Source organism: Stegastes partitus, unplaced genomic scaffold (genome assembly GCF_000690725.1).
Source record: "Stegastes partitus isolate 25-593 unplaced genomic scaffold, Stegastes_partitus-1.0.2 Scaffold315, whole genome shotgun sequence".
Lineage (NCBI taxonomy): Eukaryota > Metazoa > Chordata > Actinopteri > Pomacentridae > Stegastes > Stegastes partitus.
The window spans coordinates 421,859-448,280 of NW_007578046.1; the positions used below are offsets into that span (position 1 = coordinate 421,859).

Genomic DNA, 26,422 nt, shown 5'->3' on the forward strand with positions numbered 1-26,422 from the left:
TTTTTTTTGGGTTGTCTTTTTTTGTTTTTTTTCTCGGTTTGTTTTTTGCCCACAGCCACAGCTCAATAGCCAGTGCTCTTCTGTTATTTTCATTCCCACACATGCAGCAGTGCTGCCTTGTAGACCAGAGGAAGATGAAAATATATACATCACTGCTAGTATCAACAGTTATGCTTGTAGATTTACTGTTTATTTTTAGAGGTTTTGATATATAAAAGATGTCAAATTATAATAAATGAACCACATATTTTTTAAAATTTGTTTTTTCCTTCTGAATTCTTCCAGTCATGGGTTGTGTTATGTTGGATTTCAGTCTTGTTTCTGTTTGCAAGCTTTGAATATTAACAGAAACATTTTAGTATTATGCTCATTACAGTTGTTATGTTTAAAGTATTTCTTATATAAAGAGGCAGCAAATAAGTTATCAACATGAGACCAACAACAAAACATGTCGCTGGTGGATCAGGAGAGGGGGTGGCCACAATATCTACCTGTATACAGCTATTGTGTTGTCTCTGTTGCCCCCCTCTGGTGTATGCTAAAACACAAAGAACTTATTCAGTGTTTCATATTTGAAGGTGATGCTCAGTAATGGGTTTCTTTAGTTTTCCTCTAAAACCTGAGATTTTCCCACCTCTCCTGCAAAAATCACAAAATATTCACCTGACAGATTAATTGCTGTAAATTCTGTTTTCATTTAAGGAAACCTGAGAAAGGAAATAGTTTATATCCGCCACAGTTAGAGCTGAGGTCACCTCATTTGCATTGATAAGTGTGTTATTAACCCAGGTAGGTATGATTGTAGAGTGATGTTTCACTCTCTCTCTCTCTGTGTGTGAGAGTTCCTTAGTCTCCCGTGACTCCTCCTCCCCCTGCCCCTCCGGTGAATGGGGCCTTTGTGGGGGCTTCCCGGCATTCCAAGGGAATTCTTGCAGGTGAGGGTGAGGGTACACAAACAATCCCGCACTCAGATGAGTGTTGCAGCTTGCTATTTACAACTGAAAATGCTAAATGCTCCAGGAACCGTTAGGAGTTCCCACCGCTCAGCTCACCTGACGCTCAAAACACTTGCAGCAACTACAAGGGTGTGATCACAGGAGCAGACAAAGTGGGAGGGAAGGATCCTACTCTTTCTAAGCAGGTGAGCGACCACACGCATGCCTAAAAAAAATCAACATGCCCACTGGAGCCTGTGCACACACAGTGAGGTACATCGTACAGATTAGGGAAAGCATTAGCTCATGAGCCAATATTTGCTTGCTTTAACTTTTTAACGCCGTCGTTAAAGCGTGGCTCCACAATAGCAATAAGAGTGAACACATAGGATCTAGCAGTGCTGTTATCTGATGTGGATAAGGACAGCTTATGAACTGTATGAGTAACAGGCTGGTTCACACAGACAGGTACCTGGAAAGCACTCTCCTGTACTTACATTGGGCAAACTGAAGGTGAGTGTGTGTATGCAAAGGCATGTCTATACAGTTACTTTAATTTATGGATTCTGGTGCTGAAACAGGATTTTTTTCTGAGTTTCACACACACTTTTCTGCCTCAGCTTCACTCTCTTCTGTTGGAACTTGTCGCGACAGCACTGCCTGCAGGTACGTACGTCTTTTCCCATGCTGGCTTATCAACTACCTTTGCGGTTGAGTGACAGTTTGACTTTTACAATCTCAAATTTATTGAAATTACTTATATTTATTTAACAGACAGCTTTGTTTACACAGTGTGAAGTAGTTTTCTCACTGCTTAAATAGCAAGTTGTTGTTTTTTTTATCAGTACTCTGTTATGGGCAGAGTCCACGAGTGGAAGAACTTTACAGCCTCCTTGAATTGCTCCTCACCCTTTTTTTATCTGTCTTGCCCTTTGATATGTAATGTAGGTTTCCTCCTCCTAATAACATCTGGTCTGATTTGGACAGACCAGAAAAAACTGGCACTTTATGGTACACAGAAAACAAAAAAGTGCTAATTTCTTTGACCTTCTATTTATTTAGATCAAATCAGTTTATTTTTAAAGATACTTTGGCAAGAAAAAACAACAACACAACTCTTAAATCTAACCTTGTAAATCCCAAATCCTTAAATCAGACTCTCAATGATGGCAAGTGAAAAAAAATCTACCCATAAAGGCATGACAGCTTCCTATTTAAAGTTTAAATGTTCTTCTTTTTTCCTAAATAAATGTGATTTCTTTCATATTAGTCAACTAATTTTCTGTCTTCAAAACATGTACACGTACCTCGATTAACTTTTAGCGTTTCAAGAAAAGTGATTTTAAAACCTTAATATGAAATCAAATAGTTTGTGTTGTGGTTGTGAAACTTGCGTTTTCATTCGTGTACATTTGTGTTTGCCAGCAGCATGTTGCAGACGCTCGGTGAGTGGCTGTGGTGGGAACGTTTGTGGCTGCCAGTAAACGTGTCCTGGTCCGATCTGGAGGACACTGAAGGTCGCATCTACGCTAAAGCCTCCCAACTTTACGGCATTCTGCCCTGCGCCCTCTGCCTGCTTCTAGTCAGATACCTGTTTGAAAGGTGAGAACATACAGTATGTGAGTAAACGTGCCTGTGTGTCAGAGAGCTTAGCAATGCAATCATCTGGTTTCAGGATACCAGGATTATGTTGCACAAGCCTAAAGCAATGTTCAAAGCACCAGGTCACGTCTGTGGCTTTTAGAAAGAAGCAACAAAGCTTTGTGTTGCTGTTTCAGGTACGTTGCCACACCACTGGCTAAAGTTTGGGAAATTAAGGACAAGGCACGTCGCACAGCAGAAAAAAACCCCATCCTAGAAAACTACTTCCGCAGCAAAGCACGTGCACCATCACAGGTATATATAAATATATATTCACCTTGCATGCAGTAATATCAATCAACACATGGTATATGCACTGTAGCATTTCAGGCACAGCATTTTGTGTGAAGAATTTAGTCGTCCAGTAAGTGAGGAAAGAGATTTATTAAAATAAAAAAGTGGGGAAAAAATCGCAGAGGATTATATATATGTTATCATATATACACTATTGTTATTTTACATATATCTGCAATTTTTAATAGAAATTCAAATTATATCAAAGCTTTACAATGCTGCTAAATTAAAGAAATTAGGCCTTTTATGAACAACCTTACATTGCAGGTTGAAGACAAGCTGAGAGTTAATATGAGTGAAATGATCACTGTTGCTGTAGTTCAATGCACTGTAAATTACATTTTTCCACCAAAAACTGCACATTTAAGGGTAAAACTTAATGCTAATCTATAACTTGAGCATCATCAGAGAGAGCATCTTAAGGTGGAAAGAGATCTAACAACTGGATCATCTGCCTTGTGTCTCAGGCTGACGTGAGGTCTCTGTGTAAGAAGACCGGTTGGCCAGAAAGGAAAGTTGAAGTGTGGTTCAGGAGGAGGAGGAACGAAGAGCGACCGGGCCTTCGGAAGAGGTTCGGCGAGGCCAGGTGTGTGCATGTTTGCGTGTTCATTACCCACTGATGTGAGAACAAGTGTCTCTGTGTAAATATGTGACGTCACTGCTTTCGTCTGTCAACAGTTGGAGATGCACGTTTTATTTTTTTGCATTTTTTGGCGGACTTCTAGCTCTCTATGATGTAAGTATCTGGGACATTTTTGTCCTTATTTTGACTTTCTCTCTTTGTTTCGCTTCCTCATGTCCCTTTTTAGGCTTTGGGGTTTTTCCTCACAGGCTGGCAGTTAACATATAAACATGCATAAACTCGCTGGCCTTCATTTGCACTTGTTGCTTTTTTCACAACCATTCTCCAACCCTCCCTCACACTTCTCCTTCTCTATTTTTGTTGGCTGTAGAAACCTTGGGTTTATGATCTGAGAGAAGTTTGGGCAGGTTTTCCCAAACAGGTGAGTGTTTTCACCGTTGTTATTGCAAGCTACAGGATACAGGATGATACACAAATACATCTATATGTTTTTATTATGCATCCATACAGTCCTTGCTGCCATCTCAGTACTGGTATTACCTCTTGGAAATGGGCTTCTACCTTTCTCTGCTCTTCAGTCTCACATTTGACGTGAAACGCAAAGTAAGTGAGCCGATGTGTGCGAAGGTATTTATTTTTAGTCGTTTAAAAAATGTCAGTGGTTTCTTATCACTGTTAAATAATCTATTATTTTAAAATATCAAAAGCATATAGTTGGTTGATGTTTTATACATGCATAAAATAAATACATGTTCACCTGTTGTGTGTGTGTGTGTGTGTGTGTGTGTGTGTGTGTGTGCAGGATTTCAGAGAGCAGGTGATTCATCATTTCGCCACACTGACTCTTCTGAGTTTCTCCTGGATTTCAAACTACATTCGCATCGGAACGCTCGTGATGGCAGTTCATGACTCTTCTGACATACTGCTCGAGGTCAGCGCTGTTGTTATGTTAATCCATTCCTTCTGATATCTGTTTGTTTCTGTAGTGTGGTCTCAGTAGATACCAGTGGCATTGTGAGATGTCACAGTTCTGCAGAAAGAGACTGACTTATATAGCAAAGCGGTGTCATTTAAAATACTCAAAAATGCAAGATGAAGTCTGCAAGGATGAAAATTGTACATTGATAAAGACAGCAGTTTGATGAAAGGACTCACAACAACAACAACAACAACAACAACAACAACAACAACACATCCTTGGATAAAAAGGTCCCAGTGAGCTGTATGGTGCCGTGTCTCTAATATTGCCTAAGAAATGACAGATAATTGATTAAATGTTCTTAACAATGTGCAAAAAATGCATTAAGAAACTGGGTTGAAGGTGATAAACCCCAACAAAACACCAGTGACATATATTGAAACTGCAAGAAGCACAGCTGGAAGAAAAATGGCAAAATGGGCATCGTACAGGAGTCATAATAAACTCCATGAACTATCTGAAGTGGATGACCTTCCCATGCAGACAGTTGTTGTTGTTTATGTAATTTTTTAAAATATATTTTTAATGTGGTGTTGAAATCTCAATATAGTGCAAAGTTACTGTAGGAAGTCTGAAGACAAGTTAAAGGACAGAATAGAAATCTATATTTATTCGTGGTCAACCTTTTCCTCCTTGCGTTCTCGCTGACTTGCTAGTTCTGTCCCACTCTCATACATGAGCATAATGAGTCGGGTTTGAACTTTCATAGCGCTGAATTTGAAGGTGGTGGCTAAAACCACAGTGCATTTCTTGACATCACATGCTCGATGCAGATGCATAAGAAATCCTCCTCATATTTACAGCTTGCTGTTAGGATCACTACTGATAATACTATAACAGGATGAGAGTTGATGATCAAGGAAGGAAATGTCACTATAAATAAGTCTAATCTGAGATGTGCTAGTATAAGAAATTTTTATTAATGCAGTGTTTAATCAACACCCCAACCATCCACCCACCTTTGGAATGCAGCTTTAATTATGTGTTTGAGGATTATTTCCCCACGCAACTAAATTTCAACAGAAAAAAAAACGTCCTGCTGCAACCGTTTCTTCAAAACAAAGAAATGAACCTGATTTATTTCCCTCTTTTCATCTCACAGGGTGCAAAGGTATTCAACTACGCCAAGTGGCACACGACTGCTAATGCCATGTTTGTGGTGTTTACAGTTCTCTTTATGGTCACAAGACTTGTTATTTTTCCTTTCTGGTAAGTGTGTGAATCGAGTGCAGCATAATGGGTAATGTTGATTTCTGTGTAATGTATGAAAGTCTTCTATCGTCTACAGGCTGATCCACTGTACATGGGTGTACCCACTGGAGCTGTATCCTGCCTTCTTTGGCTACTATTTCTTCAACGTCATGTTGATGGTTCTACTGATGCTCCACATCTACTGGGCTTTTCTTATATCACGAATGCTTTACAAGTTCATCTTCAGCAAGGTGCGTTTACAGGTGTTTCTGTGCAGCTATACATTCATCCACGGGACATGTGTGGAAACTATGTGGCAGTGGCATGTCCTATTGCTTCCTTTTGGTTCACTGTCATTCTCTATCTTCTCTCTGTGGCTCATCTTCATCCTGCAGCTGGAGGGTGATGACAGGAGCGATGAAGAGGAAGACGACAGCGACCCACCAAAGGAAACAAACCACAAACTGAGTCACATGAACGGCTCTGGTGCCAGAGATCGGGCTAATGGCCACTGACACAGACGGACAGAAATAGAAAGAAAAAGGAAAATGGACAGCAGAGACATGGACGTATTCTGTATGAAGTGCAGCTGTTAGAATTGAATTTCATGTAAAAACAAAACACTCGAGTCAGAGAACGTATTAATTTTAGAGAAACTGTGAAAGATGAGACATAAAGTCATATGAAGCTACATGGTTTCTGGAATTCACAAATTCAGAACATTACCATCTTATCTTATTGTACTTTTAATTAAAATACATCTGTAATATACCGTTTCTGTATTTTTTTTTTTATGCTGTTGATAATTATATCAATAATTATAGAGATGGCATGTGATTCTATGTGTAGAAATTTGTTCTATGCATTTTTATAAATCTGAGTGTAGATTTTAAAGACTCTTCGTGGGTTTATATTTCTTTGTGTCGTGCCGGCGTGGGAGTGAGAAGAAACACCAAGAAATCTGAGTGTTGTGCCAGCACGCCCTCTCGCGACAATCAGCGAGAACTGGCGAGAACACCGTTACCATAGAAACTACCACATAAACTAGTGCCTCGGCGACGGTCAAATTCCAACATTAGCTTGTATGTATTAACATTAGCTGCGGTATTAATACCATATTTATCAGAATTATACTCAGAATGGCTCATTTGAGAACTCACCGCTCCAAACTGAAGGTCGGGAACTGGTTTGAGGACCGGCACTTAGAAGAGGTTTGTTTCGAGAGACAGACGCCAACATTTAGTCGTTCAGTTAGCTAATGTTTTTAACATTAGAGCAAGTAAACATTGGTTTAGTTTTTTAAAAACTGTTTGCACGTACTTGTGTTAAATATTGACTATATTTAAAATGGCAATGGCACCATTTCAACATGATTCTGAGGCTACCATTTTAAGGAAGTGAATTTAATACCAAGCATCTACTTGGCATGCCAGACCTAGCAAAGCTGTTCTTGCTGGTACAAATCATCTTAGCCACTGGCTTTTCAGATTATTATTAATAACTAGCTGCTACATTTGGACATTTATTCATTTACTATACAAACAGCAAAAGGAAGGAATGATAATTGATTGAGAACAGTTTTCCTTTGCTCTTCACCCACACGGAAGTTGTATTTTTATTTTTATTTTTTTAGGACGAAAAGGGGTTTGTATTGCTAAATTGCAAAGTCCTGTTTGCACTGGAAATACACAGACAACCTGAGAAAAATAAATGCTTCTCGGGGGCATTCAGAAATAAAGATTAATGTGGAAGAGAAGGACAGAATACAGAAATAAGAAATTAGAAAAACAGCTATATTGATAACTTTTAATGTCTTTAGTTTTAGGCATTTATACTTTTACGGTTGACAAAATATGTTATTCTACATTTTCTGACAGAAGCATTAGATTGTCATTAGATTGTTGTAGCTCCTAATTGAAGATCCTTATCCTGAGTAAGTATTCAACACATCACAGGGTTTTTTTTTTAAACTATATAATCTGATCTACAAAAAACGGGCAGTTTATTAAACATTTCTTAAAAGGTCACAGTAATTAATCTTTTCTAGATTTTGAATATAAATGTAAATTTCTGTCGCTGTGAACCATTTATGTAGTACAGCATACAGTCCAAGATTTTAAAACATTTCCGGCTCACTAACTAGAGTTTAAAGAGTTAATTTATGTGCAACTTGATATTTACATTTCACATAAACACGCTGAAAGGACAAAACAACAGCAACAATAATAAGACTACAACTAATAAGTGACTGTATTGTTTATTTCATGATATTGTGAAAGTTATTTTATGCTGAAGTTTGTTGGCCTTACAATACAACAAATACAGCATTGTCTATCTTAATGTTTTTCCAGGATGCAGTCAAAGAACATCTGGAGAAAAAAGAGAGAGGAGAACTTGTTACCCAGAAAGTAGACTTCCTCATACAGAACATGTTGAGACCGGTAAAATGATGTAAAGATGATGACGAACACAATTAAAAGTAACAGCAGTGACACAGTCGTGGTGATGATAACAGTGATGTTTGTCCATATCTGTAGGTAAATCTCTCTGTGTCAAACGATGGTCTGTTGCACTTTGGAGATGTTGTGATGTTGGTGAACCTGGGAGGGGAAAACAGGGAAAGCACTGCAGTTAGCATCAATGCAGACATCAACAGTGTGACTAAGATCCCTTCGCCCGGCATTCGAATCCCCTGTGAAGTCAGCGCAGGACGAGGCATTCAGGCCTGCACACGCACTGCTTTCATCGTTACCAGGTAAACACACTTAAAATGACATCAACATAACCCTCAGCACACTTAGGTAAGGATCCCTGATGTAAACTTGTAACACTGCTTGTGTGACTGCAGCGTGGATGGAAGTCCTGAAGGATCAACTCTTCTTTTTGACCAGAGTTTTGCCCTGAAAACAACAAGTGGCTTTGCCAGGGGAGTAAGTGAACTTACAGACACACACACACACACACACACACACACACACACGCATGGATACATTTAAAAGAATTTTATACACAAAGACTGACTGCTCTGTTAAAAGTGCTGACAATGATTTTACACATGGTGGTCCCTTAGCATGTCACTCGAACGTTCTGTGAAAGCAGGTTTATAATATCCTCTGAAATTCTAAGAAAATAACCCTGATTGTAGGTTATTGTGGAACAATGCAGTTTCACTTGTGCTTAGAGACAGATACAAACTAGATGTGTGGAGTTAGAAGACATCATTTACCAGACAGACCAAGTCCAATGATAGATGCAGTATTGGAAGTGTAATACCAGTGATGGGGATCGTGAGATCAGTATGAAAAAGCTTTAAGTGTAATGGAGCTATAGGAATTTATTTTGGTCATTTTGTTGTTGTTTTATAGGAGCTTTACAGTTGTTTTTATTTTATTCTAAAAACCTGATTCCCACCTCTACCAGTGTATTGATATTTCATGTTGCTAGTGCTCCACCTACTGGAATGCAGAATTAGTGCTCAAATTTTTCAACCTATGTTCAGTAGTTTACCTCATCTTTGTCTTTCTTAAGTTGAACTGATATTACTTTACACAGTAGGTGCTAAAAATATAATGCTGCTTATTATTGTTAAGATGGATACAATGAAGATGCTTTTGTAAGTATTTCCTACTCAACATGAAATCCATTATATAGACAGATGTCTTTAACTTGGCTGGGTTTGATCAGTCATCACTGTGTTGATCATTTTGATGTTAAATAAGCAATTAAAACAAGACCAAAAAAAGATTTCTGGTAGAGGTACAAACAAAATATATAAAATAAAATAAAAATAAATGGCAGAACAGTCATGAAAACAGAGATAAACAATGAATTACCAAAATGTGTGTGGGGGGATATAAACCTATCATGTCTTTCCTTTTTACAGATTTTTTCCTTTTCATTCATTTTAAAGCTGAGCCTGAAAGTGCCAAGAACGATGGTTGTTACAGCATTTTCCTTCTTTCTCAGTATGAACAAGTTACTATTGACTTCAAATACCATTCAGACATAAGCAACGTAAAAGATCTATAAAGGCAAGATTAATTTGAAAACATTTTTTTTTCCCATTTATCTTGGAGGGACAATTTAAATAGATGTTGAAGGTCCACTTTGCTTATGTGATTCATGCTTAACATACGCTAGTTTGTGGGAAAAGTTTGTGCATTGTTATTTTAGCGGTCTAAAAAGGGTTATGAGGTCTGGTAAAATTTGTCTTTAAACCGTTTTCGTGAGAAACAATTTTTTTCCAAGTTCAAGAGTTGTATAACATCCTTCATTTATTATTTTTATTTTATATTTATTATTCATTATTGAATTTCCCTTCTGGGATGAATAAAGTATTTTTCTTTTTTTTTTTTTTTCATTTCATTCATAAGGGCAGAGTGGATGGGAGCCTGGGTTTGCTTCCCATTTAATAACATCAATTAACATTCTACAGAGCAGCAAATGATTTTGTGTTATATTAAAAGCTGATTTGCACTACATCAGATTCCAGAGATTATTGCCAGTGGATTCGGAGCAACAGGCCGAGCAACAGTGATGTCTGATAGTGACTGCAAAATGTTTTCCTAGTATGTAGTTAAAGCTGGGCAGTGCCAGGGCATACAGGCTTGTGAAGGCGGTGAAAGTCCACTTTGGTTGCTGGTTGGATTTATATTTGGATACATTTTGCAAAGTAGGTGAAATATTTTGAACTGCAAAATCCTATTTCAAGCATTGACTGAGGAAGAACATCCACCTGTCCAAGACTCATCTATGATATCTACACCTGGATCACTTGCCCCAGTTGTTTTTAGATAATCCAATGAGGTGGTACAGTGTAGTCCCCCATTTACGTGCAAGTTCAAATACTAAATCAGTGGAATAACTATACGAGAGTCTTTACTGTCAGTTGCTCATGGTTGAGTTATGAGTATCATGTCCCTTGTACTGATCAGTACTTCTTAAAACAACACGTACATGTCATCTTTGGTTTGTCACTTCTGTTCACATATTTTGTGTCCTTTCTTTCCTCAGCTTTGCTTGACGAGTGACATAAAAAGTTTTCAAAAGGTATATCAAGTTTCAACTTCAGATCATCAAAACAGAACACACTGCAGTGCAAAACCAAACCTTTAACGAAGCATACATGTGGTAATCTCACGTGCATACTTAGTTAAATGGAGAATTGTTGTGGCTTAATCTTAAAGTGTGCAAAGAAGTCTCGCCTCCAAGAAGTAAACCTAGATGACAGCAGTTCCTTTCTGTCCTGGTGGAAGATTGTGCACTTTGACCCCCAGGAGAGACTTGGACATGAGGGCCAGCCGGTTCACGTAAGTCTTTCCTGTGACTTTAAGGTTAAACATTTAACTTGCTGCAACCTCAGCACTTTCTGTAAGTCAATACTGTATAAAATGCTCTGTGTTTCCCCACATCTGCATTGCATTGAACATTTTCGTGCACTTATCAATATCTTTATTTTTTACAGGCTAATAAGAAGGTGCTGATAACACACTGCAAGACAAACCAGGCTCTGGCTGTTCTGGGTGATCAAGTCATTTGGTATTTTATCCTTTTTGATTTTACATCTAACACTGAACAAAATAGATTATGCTGTGTTGTGAATGCAATATAAAGTCTGTTGATTTGTGTTGCTTTTATGTCTGATGTCTACTTGGGGAACCATTGGCTCATGCTACACTGGAACCAATAGTAGCCAATGCTGTGTGTAATATGTAGTACACAGAGGGAGGTATATAGAGGAGAAGCTCCAGGTAAACAGCCTGGTAGAGCTTTATTTTTTTTTTTAAATCATTGTTACATTGACACGAAAAAACCATTACAACTCCTACCACCTCCAAAGTAGCTATGAGCTGTAGCTTTACTACAATCATCTATTTTTAAAACCAACAAACAATCTGCTGTAGCTTGATAAAACAATCTGTCAGAAAAATACCCCATGTAGATTCACTTTTGTAATCAATGGATGAGAACCTCCAAGTATGGCTGCTAAAAATCATGTTACAGCCCCTGTCTGCCAGCTGTCATTTTGTAGTGTGTAACAGTCGTGTCCTTGCAGGACCATGTATGGCAAAGAGTATGAGGTTACAGCTCACACCTTCTTGGACTCCCATAAAGCTGAACAGGAAAACAACCACTGGGTTCTGTGCACCTCTGACCCTGCAGGGGATGGACTTGTGCTTTTCAACCGCCCACAGTCAGCAGTTGACAGCAAGGCGCTCTCATAGGAATACCCTGGCATCCACATCTGACACCAGCCATTCTAGGGTGGCAGCACCTCAAAGTTTTATAATAAATGGTTCTTTTTCTGTTTGCATCACTGATTTTTACTTCTTATGCAAGGAAGGGGGGCACTCCAGTTGCTCTGTGTAGGGAATGGCATTAGACAACAAAAGTGATATTGGAAAGAGGGATGAAGGGGCCCTTTTTCCATGCATTTAAAGCGTTCTCTGTAACCAGTTTAATATGAGATATCAAAGAAACACAGGGATGAAGTAGGAGTAATAGATTCCTTTGATGAATTGAAGAAAAAGGTTGACTGTTCTTAGTAGCTGACGTAATGCAGTCGTTTCACCTTCAATGTGTTCAAAAGCTTTAAAAACACCAAAGAGTAAAAAGTAAATGTTTACGTACATTTATATTATTGTCTTTATATAAGAAGTAGTGAAGGTTTAAATGGCATTTAACCTGTGTAAGTGCCATTCCTCTGACAAGAATTGTGAAATCACACGAGTGTTTAAACTGAATCTGACTTTCAAATTAACACAGTTTTCCTCTGAGAATTCATATGCAAGACAGTCATTGTGTAGCTTGATTTTCAATAATTTCACTTCTACTAGTGTTAAATTAGGGGCACGTCACATATGGACAATCTGATCCCTACAGTTAAACCTCTGTACATCACCAGAGAGCTTGTTTGTTCATTCCTGCTTGTACTCTCATTCTTGAGCATAACCATGCGTTCTGCGAGCACCTCTGTCCTCACTATTACAGAGTAAATACTCATCTGCCGAGGCGGCCCAGTTGATGTTCATCAAGCCTCAGCGTTTGTCTAAGAAGCGCTGCACCACCCACTGGTATCGATTACTAAATATATATTGACGTGTCTGTGAAAGTACAGCTATGAGTGTGACTCATGCAAACCTCAAACATGTCAGATTAACGTCTCAAGCGATGCTGATCTAGTTTTACTCATTCTGGATTTTGCAGGATTATGAATATACCTGCTGAGGTCGTGTTTGTTAGCCACAGCTGACTGTCAGGTTCTTTGCAGAGAGGGTACAACATGAACTACCACAGGGACAAGACACAAAGTTAAGGACATGCAATGGTGGCGTATTAAGTGCATGGAGAGTATAAGAGGGAAGAGTAGGGGAGAGTTGCTCAGTGCATCGAGGGACGTCCCCGATAGCAGCAGTCTATTGAAGTAAGGGATGGGTCAGGGTGACCTGAGTAACCATAACAATAAGCTTTATCAAAAAGGAGCGTTTGAAGCCTTATCTTAAAGGTTGAGTATGGACTTTTGTACCACGGAAGATCTCTAGAAGACACACAACAACAGACCACACTGGTGAATATATTCAGCTGAACTCGAACATTAAATATTTATTGAGTATAGAATTACTTACTTGACCAGTAATTGATATGACCATCAAACTAAAAACCACACACAGTTAGGAATGCATTATCAGTGAAGGAAAGTTTAATAGAATTACATTCCAAGCACTGTACTGGTAATATTTTGGAATCATTTAGATGCTGTATTGTTCATTTTTGAGCTATATTTTCTGCAATCAAAGTAGTTATTTCATGAAAAATCAAAATCGGCAGCTTTGAATTAAATTTTGTGTCCAATAGTTTTGGGTTTTTTTTTTTCCATATGAGAGTTTATTTGAATGATTAGAATTTTCTATAAATGATACTAATATCTCATTGAAAAATCCAGAATCTATGAATATGCAAATATGTTTCTTTCAGAAACTTAACAGATGGGTACAAGATGTCCCAGACATCACATTAAGACCATTCTCAGTGACGTCCTGTTTATTAGCCACTGCTGCCTCTGGTCAGCTTATTTCCTCCCACTCCTTCTGTAAATTGGGACTGGTATGCGCATTTACGCACGTGGCAAAGCGCAAAGAACTTCTATAGCCTGACGGTAAAAAAAAATAAAAATTATAATAATAATCAGCATTCCAGATTCCTGGTTCATCAGGTAGAACTGTTTGTGCTGAAGCTTCTGTGGATGAATCCAGACCTTCATTGGAGTTGTGAAGATATATAAATATATAGATAGATAGATAGATAGATAGATAGATAGATAGATATAGATATAGATATATATATATATGATTAAGATAAGCCTTTCATTGCGCACAAAATCAGATTTCAGTGTTTTAATTGTGTCTGACCGAAGATTGCGCCCTTGCTCTTATCAGTATTCTCTCACTTAGATGTAACGCTGCGCAGCTTATCTTACATTTTGATATAGGCTATGATATTAGTCACACATGCTGTGCTGGAATTGTGCAAATGCAATTGCTGTGCGGCAAAATCTATCCCCGTGGAAAAGGCGCTCAGCGCATCCCTGGGCAAACACTGTCGGGCATAACGTTTCTGTGTAGTAAACTACAGCGCTAAACTGGGAATTCTGTTACTCCTTGTGGTGTTAAGGTCCACAGGAGGCCTCTCCGAGGGCTCTGGTATCATCCTGGCTGCTTGAGGTAACGGTGCGTCGAATCGCCGCCCATCTCTGGGGTGCGTTCAAGTGAAAACGTTCCAGCTGGTTTGCGTTTGTTTCGAAGTGGCTGTTTCCCCGCGAGGTTTTGGATTTGCGCTAATTTTGCTACCGTATTTCTTTATGTGATTTATGTGTGTTCTCGGAGCCATTCGAAGCGAACGCTGCAGGTGCAGCTACGGAGCTTTTGCAACGACGGACTGAACACACCGCCGGCTTCGGTTCTCAACATTGTGGGAGCGCTGAACGCGACGCAGCGACAGAGTAACAATATCAGGACGTTTTACAATACCGTTATGCACCTTTCTCCATGCAGCGGTCCTGTGAAGAAGCACTCCTCTCCTACAGAAAGGTAAGGTCACCACACGTTGACACAATTTACTGTCTTTAATATTTTTGGCATTTCCCGGTTAGAAAGGAAGATGCAATTTGGCTCATTATGATAAATTGGATCCTTTCAGCTCAATTGGCCGCGGATTTGTTCATTCTGTGTTTTACATATACATATTTTAAAGTCGTGATCGTAATTAATGTTTGACAAATGCAGACGTGCGCGCATCTGGGCAGCCGCGTCCTTATCTCAGCCTCTATGTAAGCACAATCTGTTTCTACTCATTTCCCATGAGGCAGTGGAAGAAGGTCACGTGTCGATATTGACCAATCGTGTCCCTCTCCCACATCCTACGGAAATAAAATCCCAGAAACTAGCATCAGATTGTTATATGTATGACCTATAAGCGCTGCAAAGAGGTCAATTGAGCCAAAAGCATCAGAGAATTAAGAAATGGTGACTCAAATTTAATCCACTTCAATTCAGCGTCATTTCCAGAGCACCGATACACAACATCTTCGCATAATAAGATCAAGGCCTTGCAATATTATATTACAGAGCGTAACCTAACCATTTTAACAATTCTCTTTGAGCAAGCATTTGGTGACAGTGACAACAATAAAAAAAACTCCCTTTCAATGGGATGAACCTCCCCCAGAACCAGGCTCAGAGAGGGCAGCCATCTGCCTTGACTGGTTGGGGTGAGGGGAGAATGGAGAGAGAAATGGATAGCGGTGAGAAACAGGCAGATAGCAAACAAAAGAAGAACACACACTGGGCAGTTTGGTGGAGCCAGTAACAGCAGGTCAGAAACATGCGGCGCTGGAGCCAGAGATACCTGCAGAGAGGAACAAAAACACACCAACTGTGCAAGAGAGAAGACACAACATAAAGGATATGCAGAGGTGGCCTATAAATGCATAGAGAGGGAAAGAGGGGAGAGCAGAGGAGAAGAGCTCTTTGCATCATGGGAAGTCCTTCACTGATAGCAGTCTAACTACCTGACGAACAGGTCAGGGTGACCTGAGCAGCAATAAGTTCTTAACAAGAAGGACTTGGTAGAGCATGGACTTTGTATGACAGAAGATCTCTGAAACACACACAGGACGACAAACAAAACTGGTGGATATACTCAACTGAAATCAAACCAGCCAACCTGACCACCAGTAAGTGCATTCGATTCAATTCAGTTTTATTTATAAAGCTCAGTTTACAACATATGTCATCTCGTGGCGCTTAACATAGTACGGTGAACACTTTATGAATCTGAACAGAGAACCCAACAATCCAGAGTTGCCTTTGGACTCAGCAAGAGGTCGGCAACGGTGGGAAGGAGCCAAAAACCAAAATCCAAACAAACAAACTATCCAAACAAACTAAAAATTGTGTATGGAAGTTTAATAGAATTACTGTGGTCATAATATTTTAGAATTATTTAAATGTTTTATATTTAATTGCTATTTTTCTGCATTTAAAGTAGATCTTTGAAGGAATTTAAAACTTAAAACTAGGTTCATAAAGTGTCATGAAAGTTCTTTGTGTTGCGCTGATGTGAGGCAGTGAGTAAATGAAAATCTAATCTGTTGTGTCACGTCACTGCAACGCTTTAAGTTTGACCTCACCACTGCCACAAACTCTGTCCTTAATCCTGTACCTATTTGGAACAGTGAGATCCCTGAGTTAAAGACAGTTTTCTGCTGATTTTGATATTTATTTCCTTTAAGCTAATGTTACTGCATTCTGTGCTATAACAGCTTCTCCATTTGTAAAATAAATTGACCTCAATAAGCTGGTTAGAACATGTGGAGAAGTTTTAACCTCCATCCCTCAGTTTTGCTCACAGTATCCTATGCATGGGTTTGGATGCACTTCTTGTTTAACAGCTGGGTGTAGGCAGCAGATGTAGCCGGAGGTGGTTGTGGCTTAGACTAGATGCCACAATTAAGGTGAAGTCACTAAGACACATGTTCCCACTAAAAAGGTGCTAGATAGACAAAAAAAAAAGTGAGTTATAGTAGCAAGGGTGTGCAGCCCTGTTCGCACACTGTCAGACAGAAACACTTAAGCAGAAAGTTGCCACTGTCATGGCAACACAAAGAACTCCTGAGAAAGGACAACCTACTCCCAGGGACCCCCGCTGCACCTGAAAAGACGCCAAAAAAAGTGGTCATTTTCCATCATCTTCTGTGATCGTCTGAGTTTATGTTGTGCAGTTTTATGAAGCTTTCATCTGGATCAGACGGTCACAACATGCAATTTTATTTCTGTAGCAAAAAGCGTCTCTTTTGTGAAACTTAAGCATTGGCACAAATTTAAAGTGTGATCACGGCTGACATTTAGGGTGAGTGTAGGCAGTCATTTAGGATTTTTTTTCCAATGTCCAGACTATGGTGTGTCGAATATCCCTTTTAGGACTGTAGCATGATTTATGGATGTCTTTTAGATATAAAATAAAGAAATTATCTCCTTTGCAATTATCCTGTTGGCTGTTATCTTTACAATACAACAGTGATAAAATGATAACCGCTTCAGCAGAGTGCAGTCACCTTCTGGCAGGTGATCATTATGTGGCACGACACCAGAAACACGTCAGGCCTAAGCTGCTTGTAACTATAAGCGATCAAAGCCAGTGCAGAGTAACGTGCGATATGGGCAGAGCTTCTTCAGGCCAAACAGTGATTTAATGATGATTATATTTCCATACAGCAGCTTGTGACAGTATTTGATTGGGAAATCAGTTAGGCAGCCTGAGGTTTTTCTTAAAGCGGTGTTCGACAGTGAGGGCGATATTGAACTGCCAGTATATTTAGATATCTACTCCACAATAATTCGGCTGTTACCATTTCTAAATATTGAAATAAACTTAATTCACTATGTAACATTTGTCTCTCTGTTAATGATCTGAGTGATAGAATTGACTATTTAAGTGTGCACTAGCACAGAGCTCCGTTGCATGGCATGACTGATGCTGCTTCAAGGCCCTCCCACTGCCAGGAAAACTACTCTGACGAAGGAAGAACAAATCCTGGTGGGAAAACACTATCTAAAAATACTGCGACCAGCCTGAAGCCATGTGTAAACTTTTGACTGAACAGTCCAAACTCCCCCAGGGAGGTTTTTGAATTTTTTTTTGACAAATCACAAAGTCCCTCAATGGCCAGACCCTGGCTACATGTTTTGTTTTTTTATATATATACAATGTGCAGCATCCCTGAATGAAACCCTTCTTTAATCAGCTGTCCGTGTGCTGTGGATTTATGATGCCATCAGACCTAAAACAGCAAGGTGAAATTCATTTATGTGGTGTAGCCAGAAGCAGTTAGCACAAGAAATAGTTTGGTTGTAAAACTTCACCTACAGGAAGTAACGTCAGTCTGCCTATTCACATCCTAGTCATTGTCTGTCAAGGCCGAGCTGAGATGTATTTGGCTGAAAAGAGCTCATTTCACACAGTGGTGCTTCGTGGTTGTGGGAAAATGTACCCCGGTAAAAAAATACACGGTCTTGTTGGTGGTTGGAGCGCAGCCCCCATGTTGCAGTAACAGCTGCTTTTTCAGTTGACTTTTTTTTTGTCCTCATCGTGCTTTTGTTTGTTTATTTGTTTTGTTAGGGCAACTGATGAACAGTGGATTTATTGAGTAACCGAACAATCATGGGAGTGGATGTCCCTGGACTGGCGGCTGTGGTGGTTTTTTATGTTTTCATCCTGGTAATTGGAATCTGGGGATCCAGGAAGTCCAAAAAAGTGGAGAAGACATGTGCCGACAGCAAGAGCGAAGTGACTATCGTTGGTGGGCGCAACATCAACGCCCTGGTCGGGGTTTTTACCATGACAGGTAGGACCCATGATTTTATTTGTGCCAGTGGTAATTATCGTGTACACTATATGCTCCATTCCTCATGTTTTGTTGATCCATTCTTGACTTGTTTATTTTCTGTGCTTTGCTTTTAGCAACTTGGGTTGGAGGGGGTTACATCATGGGAACCGCTGAGGCTGTTTATTCTCCTACTCAAGGTCTCATCTGGGCCATTGGTCCTCCTGCATATGTTATCAATTTGTTTTTGGGTAAGTAGCCAAAACAGAAGACGCTTCTGTATAAGAACGCACAGCAGAAGGATAGCTGATGGTCATTGCAACCCTTAGGACATGTGTGCCATACTTTGTCCTGATACTCTTCAGCCTAAATGTGAGTTACACACAGCTGATAAGGTTTCAACACTGAGTACATTGATGTGTTACAGAGCACAGTGTGCTTCACTCTAAAATGAAAGCAGTTTCTCGGCCAGTTGAAATATTATCTGAAAAAATAGATTGCCGGCTGTGAAGATAAACAAGGGCTGTATTTAAAAATGAGTTTGGGTTTCCTGTGTCTGTGAGGCCAATGTGAAACAGCACACAATGCTAACCGCATCTCAAACTCATCTGAGAGGAGCCTTCACCAGAAAGATCTAATAGAAGCTGGTGTCAGATGAGGTGAAGTATATAATAAAGGCTTTGTTTTACAGGTACACAGCTGCTCCTGTAAGTCTTCATTCAGCACGAGAGCATCTAAAGAGAAGCCAGTCATTCATCCTTTCATACTCATGAGTTCACGCAAGGCCTGACTGCAAGGTCCGACTGCCGTTCTCTTTCCAAACATCAGGAGGAAGAATAGCTAGGCATGGCTTCTAGGCAATCAAAGTTTCTAACACAGAGAAATAATAACATTGAATTGAGTGGCTGATTTTCAGTGTTGCTGTGCTGTCCACTGTAGATGAAGCAGCAAATGAAATGTGAGAATCTGAGGCAAAAATGTTGCTTTGTTTGTTTGTAATTGTTTATTTGGGGTAGAGAAATGCTGTGTGAAAGTTATTGCACTTTTCATGGGCAAATTGTTGACAACAAGGAAAAACTTTTTATTATGATTGTCATTATTAAAGTTGGCATCAAAAATGATCAAGCAGCGTTTTCTGTAATCTTGAACTCAGAGCCACAGAGTGGGATTTATTCTTGTCAGTTTGGGGCATTTAAACGTAGTTTAGGCTACTTCTGCCAACAGCACAAGGCCAGTTTAAGCGCAATAACAAGCACACTTTTTAAACAACGTCAAATTTCGTCAAACAGAGAGATATGTGTCTGATATAATCTTAAAAGTTTGCTTCTGCTTGCATCAGAGGAATGAGACTTTTGCGTCTCTTTGACAACTTGTAAGCAAAAGTTGAATATGTGAAGTCTGCTCAATTGTGTTTTCCCATCATACGCCTTCAGTAGATTGTTAGGAACAATAAATTTCCCCCTTCATCTAACTTGCTTGTTGTTACACTGCGGGAGGAAACATGTGCTGTAGGTTCTGTTGAATGGGTTTATTGTTTAATTTCTATTTGAAATATAAAAGTAAACAAAGTGTGATTTTCTCTTCAATAGTTTTGTTTGTATACTCTTGTTCTTTAAGGAGGATTGTTTTTTGCCAAACCCATGAGGTCGAAGCGTTACGTGACCATGCTGGACCCGTTTCAGAATCGCTATGGCAACGTATTCACTGCAACGCTCCTGCTTCCTGCTTTAGTCAGTGATATTTTGTGGGTTGCCTGCATCCTTGCTGCTCTGGGTATGTAAACTCTTTATGCATCAATTAAACATGAAATATTAATGAAATGATTCTGCCGGAGTCTATCACATCACAATCAGATATTGTGGACAGTATTATGACATCATGCCATGTCTGATTTAATGTTTTTTTTTCTTCAGGAGGAACGATGAGCGTGATTCTCGGGCTGTCGTCCGCCATCTCCATCGTCATCTCGGCTGCTGTCTCCATCATATACACGTTCCTGGGAGGTCTCTACTCGGTGGCATATACTGATATCATCCAGCTTGTTTTCATCTTTGTCAGCCTGGTAAGAAATAAAGCAGAGACAAAAATATAGAGTGAGTGCAAGAGAGTGAAAGAAACATGAGGAGAAATAATGACAGACTAATATATCAGTTAAGAAATGTCAGCAATTCGGTGAACAACTTGTCCTCGGTTTTGCTATAACTGCTGTTTTTTTCTATTTCAGTGGCTCTGTATTCCTTTTTTGTTGCTCAGTCCTGCAGTTACTGACATCTCACCAACGACCCACCTCAACCAATCAAGCGGACACTCGTGGCTCGGGGAGCTGGAGCTGGCAGATGCGGGAAAATGGGCCGATGACGTGCTGCTACTGGTTAAAATCTTAACTTATTTTTGTGTCGCTCATGTGCAGTTAGGAAGCTCAAATGCAACTTTCTTAGCTCAGTCATAGCACACAAGCAGAAACCCTGTGCAGTTTTATGTGCAAAGAGTTTATGTTTAACATGCCCAGACGGGTGACTCATTAAAGGAAAAACCAACATGAAGCTGTTAGATAGTAAGGTGTCTGATCATCACGTGCTGCCAGATAAGCTTCAGTCCTCCTTGGCAGTGATTCTTGAAGTCTCTGGGACTTTACTGGGGGGAGGTATTTCTTAAAGGTATTCCCTCCTTTGGTGTTTTGATGACAAGTGTGCTGTCTAACACGTGACAGCACCGTCCTTATGTGTTCAACTGGGTTGAGATCTGGTGACTGTGAAGGCCATCACGTATGATTCACATCTTCTTCATACTAATTAAACTATTCACTCACCAATCAGCATTGTCATCCTGGAAGAGCCCACTCTCATCAGGATAGAAATGTTTTATCAGGATGACTCAGAACAACGTCATGATGATTTCCTGTGACCCTTCCCTCTAAAGGGGCAAGTGGGCCTAAATGGAACCAGCAGAGTCCTTCACACAGCACAACAAAGTTACTGGATCCCCTCACAGCTTCAGGTTTTCCTTTAATTTGTCAGTCGTCTGAAGTTGTCACTCGTTGACTTTATGGCTTGTCATGACCCATGCCCTTTGTCTGATGTCTTTGTATCTGCTTCCAGCTCATTTATTACAGTTGTGGTTAGGTACAAGGTAATGTTGAAACTGCATGGTATCTTATCTTCTTAAATAAGTGCGTTTTATTATTATGATAGAAATCAGCTTTTCTCAAAATGAAAATCAGGACCTACTGCCTCCAGTCAATGTGCATTTAAAAACCCTCAAACAATAAGAAAGGCTCTATTCAGGTGTCAGAATCAGAAATACTTGTCAAAATGCACAACTCTACATCCCTGAAACTGGAGCAGATAAATGCAATTCAGACATTGTTAGTTTTATGATTAAGATCTGTGCTTTTCCTGCTGTTAAAATGACACTTGAGCTTTACGTTTAGCATAGCTTTGTTTAGTAATGGAGCTGTTTCTGTGTGAGACACCCTGTGTTTCAAATAGATTTAGCTGAGTTAAACGAAAAGATGACTATAGACATCGTGACTTGTCGTTTGAGGAAAAGCACAGGTCACAGTCACTGACCACAGCCCTGGAACTGGCATATTATAATGCTGTTATTAATGCTATTAGACGAATATCTGTGTTTGATCAGTCGTAAGTCCACTAATTGCAAAGTTGCTAACTGACGAAGCATGTGTTGTGTATGCATGTGTGTGTTGTAGGCTTTAGGGGGACTGGCATATCAAGCTCTATACCAGAGAATCCTCTCTGCAGCCTCCTCTGCTCAGGCTCAGGTCACCTGTTTTGCTGCGGCTGGGACAATTTTTATTATGGGAATCCCTTCTGTTGTCATTGGAGTTGTGGCTGCTTCTGCAGGTACACTTGAATGCAAGCACTCACATGTATGTTCGGGAAATGTCCTAGGATGATGTATGATTTCAGTTGTGTTTTTATTTGTGAGCATTTGCTTATAGTTAGCATGTCTTACTGAGGCATTTGCTTGTTTTCAGATGTTTAGCCTATTGCTCCCCAGTGCTTAATATTCTTATTTTATTTTCATTTGCTGACCATAATCTTAAAAGCTTTTTCCCAATCCTATTATTTCGTTTCTTTCTCTGCCTCTGTATGCTCTCCTCTCTCTTCCTCTCCTCACCTCTAAGACTGGAACCAGACAGAGTATGGTCTACCTCCTCCTTTTGAGCGAGGGGATGCAGGGAAGATCCTGCCACTTGCCCTGCAATACCTCACACCCACCTGGGTCTCAGTGTTAGGCGTTGGTTCTGTGGCTGCAGCAGTTATGTCCTCCATGGACTCTGTGCTGCTGTCCTCAGCATCCATGTTTACGCAAAACATATACAAGACGACTTTGAGGAAGCAGGTGTGTGTGCGCGCGAGTGTGTGTGTGTGTGTGACTGTCGGATTCAGCACCAAGCAAAGTTTTTACCGTCCATTTTTCCGCTTGTCCTCCTGCAGGCGTCGGAGAGGGAGCTGCAGTGGGTGATCCGCCTTAGCGTGCTGCTGGTGGGCCTGGCAGGGACAGGCCTGGCCTTTGGTGATGACAGCGTCTTTGCCCTCTGGATACTAAGCGGGGACCTCGTCTACTGCTTGATCTTCCCACAGCTGGTCTGTGTGCTGCACTGCCGTTGTGCCAATACCTACGGTGCTATTAGTGGCTACGTAGTAGGTCTGCTGCTGCGCTTGATGAGTGGGGAGCCAGTGCTTGGGATCCCTCCTCTCCTCCTGTACCCTGGTTGGAGGGAGGAGAACGGAGTTGTCACACAGCACTTCCCCTACAGGACTCTAGCCATGCTGTCCTCTGTGTTAAGTGTTGCTGCGGTGTCCTGGCTGATGGAGCTGGTTTTCAGTAAACAACTGATTCCTCAATCCTGGGATATACTGCGAGTGTTCGAAGAGAAAATAGAGACAGAGGGAGAGGAAATACCTGTCCACTGCGAGGATGACGACAGTGCTCGTAATACAAAATTCTAGGCTAATTTAAGTACAAACCTCAAAGTATACCTAAACCTGCACAATCTCTGACCACAGGTATGCTGAGAGGGATTCGGGGAGGCAGCTGAGTCATTCAGTCTTTTTTTTTTTTGTTTTTAAATTTAGAATATTTTTTGACATGTTGCTTTTATTAGATAGATATAGTGGACAGAGACAGAAAACGTAGGGAAAGATAGCAGGGGACTGACATGCAGGACAGGGTCCAACCCGGCAGGGAATCAACCTGGGGGGGCTCGCTGCTTGAGGGCATTTGCGCCCATGTCGTATTGATGCTGACCACTAGTGTTTCTCTAAAACTAAATTATTGCAGGGTCACATATGAGGACCCGACATTTTGGAACTTTAGTCTTGTCCACTCAAACTTTTTTGAGCAAATTAAACTCGGCACAGGTGATGCCATTTTCGTGCATTCACCGATATAACACTTTCTAAGAGGCAGTTTTGCCTCTTTGCATTGATTTAGCGCGAAGAGCACAAAGCTTTACCGCAGTTGGAGATGCAGTACTTGAGTACTCTGAGTGTCCCTCAGCAACTCACAAGAGGTGCCTTTTGGAATAAGTGTTAACTGTCATATTCTTTCAAGGGATCATTATTTACTGCCATCCAAATAGAGAATTACACTTAGTCATTCCTTCTTGAGTCATCCGATTTTTAGAACAGTTTTTGTTCGACCATCTCTGACTTGCCTGAAAATTTAAGGAAATTTTAGCTTGACACATCAAACACTTTACAAGACAACGTTTTTTAAATAAACTGCCCGTCGACACACTTTCAACACGTTTTTTTGCACGTTGAATTTTGAGGCTATGTTTGAATGACAAGATCTCAGGAACTATTAAAGATAAAGGGCCGTAATGTTCACTTATCTTTCTCATTATGCCATCGATTCAGAATCTGCAATATTAGACAAGTCGATCAAATGACTTGTGATTATGAGTGAGTTGAAATATTTTTTTAAAAATGGAAGCTCTCTTGGAAAGTCCCATCTTTGAGCACACACAAAAGTTGATGATGCAGAAGTGAACTAGTGATATTTTCTGAACCACATCTAGTTGCGTGTAACAATAATAGAAAACGAAACATATAGAATCCTTTTTAAATATGATGTACTTGGTGACAAAAATGAAAAAAGCTATTTTTGTTCGACTGTTATAACTGATTGAGCAGGTATGACAAGATACAAAAAAAACCAAAAAAAAACACAAAAAACCCAAATAACAAGAGAGACCAAAACACACAGAAAACAGAGCGCAAAAGTCACAGAGCGGCTCACAAAATAAAAAAAAAAAAATATGTGTTTGTTTGTTTTGTTTTTTCATTTTCAGACCCTGTTTTGTAGGCACAAACCTTGGTCTGAAGAAGACTTGACATGTAGGTTTGTATCATTTCTTTGGGAATTATCACTACATTCGGGTGACATCAGCATAAAAAAATGGTACAGCTTATCATTCCTGCTCAGTCAGTCACTAAAATTCAACAAAAATAACTTTCTTTTACATTTTTGTGATGAAGTACTTCATATTTAAAAGTATTCTGTATGTTTTGTTTTGTATTGTTGCAACATGCGACTACATATGGTTCAGAAAATATCACTGGTTGACTTCTACATTGGGCTGCAAGGTGGGGCGGTGCTTAGCACCATTGCCTCGCTGCAAAAGGTTGCTGGTTCGCGTCCCGGTGAGGACACCCAGGATCTTTCTGCGTTGCATGCTCTCCCCGTGCAGCGTGGGTTCTCTCCAGGTTCTTCGGCTTCCTCCCACAAAAACATGTTGAGGTTAATTAGTGATTCTAAATTGTCCGTAGGTGTGAATGTGAGTGTGCTTGGTTGTCTGTCTCTAAGTGTAGTCCTGTGATAGACTGGTGACCTGTCCAGGGTGTCCCCTGCCTTCACCCTAAGTCAGCTGGGATAGACTCCAGCCCCCCACAACCCTAGTGAGGATTAAGCGGTGTATAGATAATGGATGGATGGAACTTCTACATTATCATATAGATATACATCTAATTTTTTATAATGTGTTCTAACTCACCCATATTCAGAGAATATCTGATACACCAACAGATTCAGAATCAATGGAATGATGTGAAATAACAGTAAAGTTTGCAGGCTTTTATCTTTAATAGTTCCTGAGATATTGTCAACCAAACATAACCTCAGATGTGTGAAAAAAAACAACATGCTAAAAGTGTGTGAATAGGCAATTTAACAAACTATAACCTGGGATTTGATGTCTCAATCGTATATTTCAGATACTATTTTGAATAGCTTTTGATTTAAAAAACAATAAGTTGGTCGAGCAGAAGGCCCCTGATGATTTGAGATGGAATGTCCCATTTACTATTTTATAGATGTTTTGTTATTGCAAGTGTTCATAAAAATGAAGGGTGTCTCTAATCTTTACACTCCATAGATTCTCAGTGTTGGTGTGTTTGTGTGTGAAAAAGGCATAAAACGGTGCCAAAAATACAAGCTCTGTGCGTTATTTAAACTACTCGAGTGACTTGCTTTTTTTTTTTTTTTTTTTAATCTTAAATGACAGCTAATATTATTTTTTACCTACAATATTTACAACCACTTTAAAGTATTTGCCTTCGTCGTCTCAAAAGCAATGACTTGACTTTATATCTAGTAGTATTTTGCACATTTGAATACCACCACTGTAACACGTCCCTTGCAACAGCAGAGGGCGACACTTAACCATTAAAAGGCCCTTAAAGCAGCTTCACCAGATTCAGTGTCATGAGGTGGTTATTCTCAAAAACACTGAAGAGAGAGAGAAAAAAAAGAAAAGAAATCCACAAAATTGCAGTTTAACAGCACGCACACATACACACACACAAAGCAGCTTGTTCAGTGTCAGTCATGCATAGTTTCACATTCACTACTGCCATTTTTTAAAACCGCCTCATTAGAGGACGAGTCCA

At 39.9% G+C, this 26,422-nt stretch overlaps 3 protein-coding genes across 3 annotated transcripts; all 3 read left to right on the plus strand.

Moving 5' to 3' along the window:
• Nucleotides 1-1,558: 1,558 nt before the first annotated feature.
• cers3b (ceramide synthase 3b) lies at nucleotides 1,559-6,392 on the plus strand. The gene is made up of 11 exons (XM_008283508.1): nucleotides 1,559-1,601; nucleotides 2,364-2,537; nucleotides 2,714-2,831; nucleotides 3,338-3,456; nucleotides 3,549-3,606; nucleotides 3,824-3,874; nucleotides 3,964-4,056; nucleotides 4,256-4,384; nucleotides 5,535-5,641; nucleotides 5,721-5,874; nucleotides 6,019-6,392. Exons 2-11 carry the CDS (start codon nucleotides 2,365-2,367, stop codon nucleotides 6,136-6,138), a joined length of 1,122 nt encoding a protein of 373 aa, XP_008281730.1. The 5' UTR covers nucleotides 1,559-1,601; nucleotide 2,364; the 3' UTR covers nucleotides 6,139-6,392.
• Nucleotides 6,393-6,762: 370 nt separating this feature from the next.
• Nucleotides 6,763-11,921, plus strand: cfap161 (cilia and flagella associated protein 161). Its single transcript, XM_008283509.1, has 8 exons — nucleotides 6,763-6,834; nucleotides 7,975-8,064; nucleotides 8,161-8,378; nucleotides 8,472-8,553; nucleotides 10,637-10,672; nucleotides 10,810-10,932; nucleotides 11,088-11,161; nucleotides 11,679-11,921. Exons 1-8 carry the CDS (start codon nucleotides 6,763-6,765, stop codon nucleotides 11,845-11,847), a joined length of 864 nt encoding a protein of 287 aa, XP_008281731.1. The 3' UTR covers nucleotides 11,848-11,921.
• A 6,419-nt stretch (nucleotides 11,922-18,340) lies between these two features.
• Nucleotides 18,341-24,625, plus strand: LOC103358512 (high affinity choline transporter 1-like). Its single transcript, XM_008283511.1, has 8 exons — nucleotides 18,341-18,524; nucleotides 18,641-18,754; nucleotides 20,121-20,276; nucleotides 20,417-20,565; nucleotides 20,728-20,874; nucleotides 22,213-22,366; nucleotides 22,651-22,868; nucleotides 22,964-24,625. The coding sequence occupies exons 1-8, from the start codon at nucleotides 18,341-18,343 to the stop codon at nucleotides 23,477-23,479; spliced, it is 1,638 nt and encodes a 545-aa protein (XP_008281733.1). The 3' UTR covers nucleotides 23,480-24,625.
• Nucleotides 24,626-26,422: the final 1,797 nt, after the last annotated feature.